The sequence below is a fragment of the Microtus oregoni genome, unplaced genomic scaffold (assembly GCF_018167655.1).
Source record: "Microtus oregoni isolate MIOR12 unplaced genomic scaffold, Mior012 000023F_ref0000262, whole genome shotgun sequence".
Lineage (NCBI taxonomy): Eukaryota > Metazoa > Chordata > Mammalia > Rodentia > Cricetidae > Microtus > Microtus oregoni.
In genome coordinates, this window is record NW_024543082.1 from 36,680,067 (window position 1) to 36,689,080 (window position 9,014).

At 54.5% G+C, this 9,014-nt stretch overlaps 1 protein-coding gene across 1 annotated transcript; it reads right to left on the reverse strand.

Moving 5' to 3' along the window:
• Window positions 1–1,029: 1,029 nt before the first annotated feature.
• Olig2 (oligodendrocyte transcription factor 2) lies at window positions 1,030–4,195 on the reverse strand. The gene is made up of 2 exons (XM_041672794.1): window positions 4,049–4,195; window positions 1,030–3,369 (listed from the first exon to the last, which is right to left on the reverse strand). Exon 2 carries the CDS (start codon window positions 3,312–3,314, stop codon window positions 2,343–2,345), a length of 972 nt encoding a protein of 323 aa, XP_041528728.1. The 5' UTR covers window positions 3,315–3,369; window positions 4,049–4,195; the 3' UTR covers window positions 1,030–2,342.
• Window positions 4,196–9,014: the final 4,819 nt, after the last annotated feature.

Here is a 9,014-nt window from a genome sequence, read left to right on the forward strand (position 1 = left end):
CTGCACTAGCGGACAAGCGTTACTCAAGCGTTACTCGCTGGAGATGGGAGAAGTACCTGTGTCAGAGCTGTCAGACGGGTCCACGGAAGGATCCACCCTCACTTAGGCCTGAGTGAAGGACTCCTGAATGGACTGGACTTTGAGAACTAAAAACGAAACGAAACAAAACAAAAAAGCAGGGAAATCTCTAATTCTGCCAGTGACCACCAAAGATGTCATCTGTGAAAGGTCTGCTACCCGGCACCAGGCTGACACTGCAGAGATCCTGCTCCTGAGCCAGCACTGAGCCAGATCTGCCTCAAGTTTTATCGGAGAAGCTGAAACTTTACATTTTTCTGCACAGATTCTCTCTTGAAAGTAAAGCCCCACATTTGCAGTGTAGGATTCTAAGAAACCCGGTGGCTGGCCGAGAGAAGACAGAAGTTGCCCAAAGAAAAGTTCCCCGGGCTGCGGGAGTGCGCGAGAAAGCTGCCCTAAGGCCAGTAAGTTTACCGGAGCCCTTACTTCGCTGGTGCTTGGGTAGCAAGTATGGAAAGAGGATCAAAGGGTTAGTGAGTCCTCATCCAACCCCCCTGCAGAACTTTGCTGCTCCTGGGGCCCCAAGAGTCCCTTGGCTGAATCCAGGGGCTCAGTGGTGGCCAGCGAAGCCTTGGAGCACAAGGAATATAAAAACCATAACAGGAGAGTGTGACGCTAGAGCTCCCAGAAGCTCGGCAAAGGCTGGGTGCTGGCAAAGGCCCAAAGTTCTGCACTCCCACAAGGAAAATTCATTCTTGAACCTGCTCAATTTTCAGTTGAAGGGAAAAGCAGTTTCCAAGTAGGTGTGAGACATTAAAAAGCACAGAAAGCTGTGGTATGTATCAGGAGTATGCGCCCTCTTGAAGAAAACATGTGTTAGGGGAGGGAGTAGTAAAAATCCCCTATCTTTTTCCAAGGCTAAGCCAGCAAAGCAAGCTACAAATCCGTCCCCAGAGGAATCACGTCCCCAGGGTCGCCTGCCGCCCCCCCCCTCTCGCACAACCGAAAACACCGACTTACTTTAAATTTTATTTAAAATCTCAACACTCCATCATTTGTTTCGTTTTATGCAACCAAACAAGTAATAAATATTATTTAGCACTTTTTTCTTTACAAAAATAAAACAGATGATAGATACGACTCTGCAGGGGCCGCGCGGAGAGGTGGGATGGCAGGAGGCAGACGGCCGTGAAGCCGGCCTGGTAGCGCAGCAGACAGGGTAGCGAGGGAAGGATTTGCCACTTGGGTTAATTGCGGCAAAGTGGGGGAGGACAACACAGAAAGAAAACAGCGGGCTTAGACTCCGGAGGGGCTGGCAGTCACGTGAACAAAGAACCTAGTATCGTGCACTTCATTTATATTATATTTACATACACAAGAAATTATCAAAATCCCAACAGAACCCCCTCCCAAATAACGCAAACGATATTCACAGCGACTTTTTGATGTTACTGTTCTGGCAAACCCTCGGGTACCTAAAACAGCTGTCCCCAATCGGGTAAGAAACCAGATGACCTTGTGCTTAGAAGGGGGGGCGGTATGTGTGGTTTCTATTTAAAAATAAGATCTAAAAAGCATCCCGTCCCCCCATATCGGTAATTTGGATTATTCCCTTCCGCAAGTGCTTCTCTTTCGAGCGACTGTAAAACTTGCTCGCGTGGTCGGAAAAAGGAACATTCACAGATTTGTTAGGAAACCACAAGTCAACAGGAGAGACAGGACAGAGGGCCCCACTTCTGAGACCACACAGTTTCCCCAGTTATGGAAATGGGACACGTCCCTAAGTGCTTCTGGTACCCAGCGTCAACTAGCCTAGGGCCCTTGGCCCTGGGTCAGGGATGAACCTTGGGAGTGAGGCCCGACGGTGGCTTCCATAGTGCGGCTTCTGGGGGTCTCCTACCTGGCCCGAAATGGGTAAAGGTTGCCAAATGCCCCTGTGATCTACCTCTTGGCTACAAGCTGCCTAAGGAGTCATTCTGAGCACACGGGAAAGACAGTTTTAGACTCTTCCTAGCGGTGCAGAGTGGGCGTTCCAGTGATGGAGGTACCCGCGGGTTGTGGCTATTTTATACCGCAGCGTCTCCCAGAGCCACCGAGAGTTCAGTCAAAGAGTTAACCAGGTTCTGGAGCAAGTGAGCCTCGCTCCCTATTGCTCCAAATGCTCCCATTACTTCCGTTCCCAGAGACAGGATTCCCTGTAATCCCCTAGGCCCAGGCCGTAGTCCAGCTCCCCTTCTCGCAACAGAGTTCCGGAGCCCCAGCGCTGGCCAGTCCTGGCTGCACCACAGCCCTTGGCTCTCCAGAACGCACCCCCGCTGGCCCGCTCACTTGGCGTCGGAGGTGAGGCGCGGCAGGCTGCCGGCGCCCATGGCCGACACGTGGTGGTGCGGCGGTGGCACCTGGCACATGCTGCAGGGGCACGGCATGCCGCCCCAGTGCTGGAAGCCACCGCTGCTACCGCTGCCGCCACCTCCGCCTCCGAGAGGGGCGGCTGTGGCAGCCGACGGAGACTTGAGCAGGCCGTGGGGAGGCCGGATGGATCCCACCGAGGACAGCCCGGAGCCCGGCAGGGAGGCGCTGGACACCGCTGCAGCAGCGGCTGCGGCAGCTGCGGCTGCGGCTGCGGGAGGAAGGATGGGGTGGTGCACGGCCGGGTGGTGCGCGGCGTGCGCTGCGGCTGCGGGGTGGGCCGTGGCGGTGGGTAGTGGCGCCGTGTGTGCCAGGCCGCCACAGGCGGACGGGTGGAAGCCGGCGTGGTGACCGCCATAGATCTCGCTCACCAGTCGCTTCATCTCCTCCAGTGAGTTGGTGAGCATCAGGATGTAGTTTCGCGCCAGCAGCAGCGTGGCGATCTTGGAGAGCTTGCGCACCGATGGGCCGTGCGCATACGGCATGACCTCCCGCAGGCCGTCCATGGCGATATTGAGGTCGTGCATGCGCTTGCGTTCGCGGCTGTTGATCTTCAGGCGCAACTGCTGCAGCTCGGGCTCAGTCATCTGCTTCTTGTCTTTCTTGGTGGACGACGTGGCTGCAGACGAGGTGGACGAGGAAGTGCTGGAGGAAGAAGACTTGAAACTGCCGCCGCCCAGTTTGTCCGCGGGATGCGCGCCTGCAGCGCCCATGGCCCCTCGCAGTTCCGCGCTCAACTCCGGCGGGCAGTCGCTCGGCGTGGAAGAGGACACGGTCCCCCCTGTGAAGCCGCTGCTGCTGCCGCCCTTGCTTCGGGCCGGCAGAAAAAGATCATCGGGTTCTGGAGACGAAGGGCGGCTAGACACCAGGCTGGCGTCCGAGTCCATGGCCCCAGAGATAATCTCAACTTTCGAAGGGTCCTTCCTTTTTCAACTGTCGGAACTTAAGGAGAGAAGGAAAAGGAGAGAGAGAGAGAAAGAGAGAGAGAGAGAGAGAGAGAGAGATTGAGATTGATTTACGGCTCCTGCCTGCACCTCAGCTTCTCAGCATACCCGCAAAGGTGGCTGGTGTCTACCTCGTTGCATTTCTGGCCCTCCAGCATCTTCGGACACCGCTGAGCTCCTAACAAACCTCCCCTCCCCCTTCCCACAATCACCCACGGGTTACTTTATTTCAGGGAGTCCTGGGTGGCCCTCGGAAGGGACATTCTAGAGGTTTTGTTTCTTCATTACGGCCTAAAATAAAGGAGGACTTTTCTTTGGGCTGGGGAGCTATCTCATGCTCGAACGCATCCAGCTTATCTCCACCGGCACGACGCAGAAAACACGGACACGCGTGCATACTGCACCTAGAGCCAGCACGGGGCCCACATTCCAGCTGCTGTTTCTGCAGCTCCGTGCGGCCAGCCTGTGGATCTGAGTTCCCGCAACAGGAGTTATTGGTACTGGGGATGCTGCGTTGAGTGTCGGCACCAAAGCAGATATTAGGTATGGCTGACCCGCTGAGGCAGGATCCCGGCCAGCAGGCGAACACCTAAGTGTGCATCCTAAGTCCTAGTGGAGTTGGGGGAAGTCAGTTCTTGGGATCTAGGCTTGGGTAGTTGAGAGGCGGAGACACTTACTGTGAATTCGATTCGTGGTGCTTGCTGCAGGGAACCTGGCTGCTGATGCTGGTGTTGGCTCAGTCTGTAATAAGCATCCACACCTTTCCGGGTTCCGCGGGTTTTTATAGTCGGGTGGAGACAGTGGCGACCGCAGTGGCGGTGGTCCGGGCGGGGGCGGGAACAATGTGCTTTTCCTGGAGAGGCAGCAGCTCCAATGAGCTGGGCAGGCCCGAGGGGCTGCAAAGCTGATGTCACCCGGCTAATTCCGCTCAATGAAACCCGCCCGGTAGGGCACACGCCTCCTCTCAGCGTACAGCCAATGGGCTCCCACGGTCGATAGATTCGTGAGGAGGGACGGGAGGAGGGCCCTGGACAGGGAAAGGAAAGGGCGAGGGAGGAGGAGGGCAAGATAGGTGGGGTGATGGTAGAGAGGGTTAGGGGACCCTGGGAGAGAGGGGACGTCTACAACTTTCTGTAAAAATATAATTACTGTAGAGTCAGGCCGGGGCAAGGAGTGGGGTGGGGACTCCGCAAACTCGTCAACCAACCAATTCAATGTCTTAGGGTGTACCCGGAGGCTGCGTGTCACACCTGGACTCCTTGATAACTCCCCCGTCCTCACCACCGGCGCGGCTTTTTTCCCCCCCGCCGTCCGTCTCTGTCTGGGGGTTTTCATCCATCTGTGAACATTTGAGGTTGTTCAAGTAAAGGCTAACCGTGCTCAGAACACCCCACTGCCTTAGCCCGCTTCTAATTGGTGGGTGTTGCTGCAATTCGGAGGACAGGCGGTAGCGCCCCCAGGTGGGGGCACGGCCTTGAAGAACACAGGCCGCCAAGGAAGCAGGAGAAACAGCAGTTCATCTTTATGTTGAGGGTTCCACAGAAGCACGGGTGAGATGCTCACGCAGTCATCGCTCGCACTAACGCAAGCCAACCCCACTCCCACTTATCAGCAAGGGAGCGTAGCCACAGTAGTTCCAACACCATCTTGGTGTCCATATCGTGGGGGTAGGGGCAACATTATTTGAAAAGAACCGTCTGAGGTCCTAAAGGGGAGTTGGTCCTTGAACTACACTCCTGGCTGCCTCAGGACACAGCGAAGAAACCCAACCTGGAGAACTGTCTGGGTTAGTCTAGAAATAACTACACGTTCACCTATTTTACAGAAGTGAAAATCTAGGAACTGATTCCAGCAAACCTGCAGGAAAACCCGTGGCCAGTCTTAGACAGGTGGTTCTTGCCTACCACAGATGTAAGCATTCAGTGGTCCCTAAGCTTAGAGACAGCAGATTCTCTCCCCAACCCCCAACTGTTTCTCAAACCCAGACATTTTCAGCTTTAACTTTGTTTTGTTTGTTTGTCTGGGTACTTATCTGCACAGATCTCAGATGTTATCCCCGCCCGCTCAACACGTGGGAGCCCAGTTCTTTCTTAAGGAATTTTAACTCTACTTCCTCTGGTTACTTCCATTGCTCGGTATCTTAATTCCCATATATAGGGGTAACAACAAGCAAAACAGACAATCAGCAGTTTATCTTGTAGTAAAGTCAGAACAGGCGTGAAAACTCAGGCTATCGCTCCTCACTCAGTGCTGTCTCTCTCTGGGGTCTGCCCTAGAGAGTGGGTTGTCGCGGTTGCCCTAGGCTCGTGCCTTCTGGGGCATTGTTTTCCAACCCGCGTGTTTCCCAGCTGGCTCCGCAGCCATCCGTTAAATATGTATTTAAAACATGAAGAATTGAAGCGTGATGATAATGTTGCCCAACGGTTAGGAGAATGACCCATAACCATTCAATTAGCAGAATCTGTCACACGGGGCTTGGGGTGGGGATTAGGAGCTTGGGCATGTGAGGACCTCTCTTGGCTCTTTGGGCGGACTTCAGTGAGGGCGTGTATAGCGGTGCACTCTGTGGGGCTACCAGCTGGGACGTGGAGCTGTGCGCCTGCCAACCTAGCTAATAAACCTCAGGCGGCACAACATGAGTGTGATTAGGTTGCCACAGCCCAGGCTTGTGTGGCCGCCTGAAGCATCAGGGAGTCCCGTTTCCTTTTGTTGATTTCTTCTGGTTTGTCTATCCTGCGTTTGGAAGTCTGTGAGACTCAGCAGGCTAACATTCTCTACACACTTGATCCAGTAGCTGGAGTTGGAGACCGGTATGAAAGTTGAAGGATCCATTCTACCGCGGGGAGAATCTCGAGCGTGGAAAAACAGGACCGGAGACAGGAGCGCACAGCTTGCTTGCTCCGCTTCCTCCCCACTAACCGCTCCACGCCCCCTAGCCCTGTGGCCAGGCGGTCGTTCCAGCGGTTCCAGGATGTGCAGCGGCATCTCGTGGTCCTCACTCCCGATGTCCGAAGCTCTGACCCGCAGCTCCCAATTGTCTTCTCCTCCTATCGGCTGCCTTCCTTTCATCTGAGCTGCTTGCAGCCTGGAGGCCATCTGTATTCCCGGGTCTCTGGCTGGGCGGCAAGTTCGAGGCTGGGGACATTTCCTTGTGTCTCCTTTACCGCAGCCCCCCGCTCCCAAAACTAGACGGGGTTGGCCCACGCTTGGTCGAGAGACAAACTTTCGCATTTGTCCAGCTCCTGCCTATGTGTCCAGGGCGGGCCCGGAGCTGCGTTTCCCACCCCCGTGCGCAGCTGGACCAGAGTGCCTTCCCCAGGAATTGAGTGCTCACTTGCTGAGGCTAATCCGCCAGCCAGGCTCAGGCACTTCCTGGCTGGCGTTGGCGTCCAGGAGCTGTTGGCCCCCTCCTTCAAAAACGGAAGACGTGTTTTTCCCTCTCCTTTGTGTTTCCTTAGCACAAAAGGCCGGGTGCGTGTCAGGGCCGGCCTTTGCTCCACAGCCTGGCGGCCCAGGAGGAGCCAGTGCCAAACCCGCTGCGGTGGACTCTCCCGGGGCTCCAGGGCTCAGACCTCCCACCGCTTCCTAGTTCCGCGCTGGGTTCTGGCTCTCCTTCCTCCTTTCCTTGGTCCCTACTAGCATTCAGGTTGCGATTCTGCCTGGCTGCCAAGGAGAATGGTGTCCTTGCGCAAAACCTTCTCCGGGTGGGGGGTGGCGGTGGCAGGCAAAGCTCCTGACACTGGAGAGTGAGGGTGGCCGGTGGAGGTCCGGAAGCCAGAAGGAAAGCAGAATGGCAGCTTTAGGGCTCAAACGTGTGCGGTAAGATTCAGAGCTCAGCTCACGGGCCAGCCAGGCCTTGCCAGTGTCTTGTTCTGCAAACCGCCTGGCAGGTGGCATGCGGTCCGCGAACGTTTCTGAAGGCGAAGTCCTGCAATTGTGCACGGACTAGAGCGAAGCGCAACAGTAAAATAGTCTATCTACAGACAAAGATGTGTTAACTATTTAATTGATGTACTCATCAATTTTTTTAATTTAAAGTCAGTACTCTGGATTGTAGGCCGTGTGAGAGCGCCTTTAGGCTGGTGACTACTTCAAGGTTACCTGAGCCATTGCCTGCACTTAGCTGGTTTGGACGGGCTTTCTTTCAGTCATTCTCTCACTGGTCCTAAAGGGAAACTAAGTCTTGGAGAGGTGTGAACTTTTGACCCAGGTCCCTTAATGATCCATGCCATTAAAATGAATTTCCGTCCTGGCCCAAGTTCCTGGCGGGATGACATTTGGAGCTGAACAGGAACGGAAATGAACTTCTGTTGGGTTCAGCATACAAACCGTGATGTTTTCCCAACAGCCTCTTTGGTGTTGCTATGGAAGTATTGTTCCCATCTTACAGATACCAACGATTGATTTGTCAAGGTAGGGATGGATCCCAAGTATGCCCCAGCTTCTTTCTGAACTTCCATCCTCCTTCCTGCCCTGCAAGGTATCCAGGAGGCACTGGGCCTTCACTGTTTCCATGCTGGGTTTTCCAGACAGAATCAGGAGTGACCCAATGCTCCAGAACTAACCTCCTGCCTCATCAGAATCAATCCAGAGGGTGGGAGGTATAGGTAGGAGAATTCAGGTCCCCAGGTACCTACAGGTAGGCATCCTTGGTCCTGAGGTCAGCCTGCCCAGTTTAGTTGTAAGGTAGATTTAGCTAGGAAAGGCTGGATTCTAGATAAGAAGCAACTGGTTTCTGAGGGCACAGAAGACGCACCCAGGCTGTTGATAATTCCTGTTGATGGGTTTCGGGAATAGGAGATATCGGTAGTATTTCCAGCGCCTGCCTGGCAGGGTAGATACAGGAGGAACCCCCTGCTGGCTGCCTCTCTGGAGAGCCACAGGGAAAGCATTTTATTGAGAAACCGCGACACTATTCAGATGGGAGGGGCTTCAATATGCCTTTGAACTTTACAGCCGGCAGAGTTTCTGACCTCCTTTGCTTCTCGCCTGTTCCACCCACCTATTCTCAGAAGTAGGACATCCAAGGCTCTTTCCCATCTTTTTCTCGGGTTCCTTCTATCCCTTTGCCCCTCCTTCCCCACTCCCCGTTCCTTCAGGGCCCAGCTCTCCTCCACCCCGAGCTCCCTTGGGTTTTTTGTCGGCCCAGAGCTCCCTCACTGTTGCCTCCTCCCATCCCTGTGGTTAGCTCTGGCTCCTTTCACAGGCAGGGGCTCACTGAGTCCTGCATTCCTGACACAGACGAATGAGTAACTCCAAGAAAGGGCTAGTGGTAAGATGACCACACTGAATTTTACCACGTGCCATAGAGACAATAGTATCAACGGTATGATTACCCCCTCTGGTTAACCTAGTTTTCAAGAGATCTAATGAGATCCAAGGTTTACCCCTCAGACCAAGGGGGTGGGGTGAGGCCACAGGATCTCCCCTCAACCGAAGTCAAATATGCCCTGTCACCCCATTAATACAGGATAGACACCCAAGCACATCTACCAGGCTTCTCTGAAGTGGAGGGGAGCCACCTGCTGTCTCCCCAGAGCCCTGGTCTATAGAACCAGAGATAGACTCAGGTCACTGCTATTGGCTTCAGGCTGTTCTCAACCACTGAACCACCGAGAAAAGAGGCAATTGCCAGGGAGGAGA

Excerpts from the sequence above, each read along its gene's own strand:
- Olig2 (XM_041672794.1), bottom strand. The coding sequence starts at position 3,314 with ATGGACTCGGACGCCAGCCTGGTGTCTAGCCGCCCTTCGTCTCCAGAA.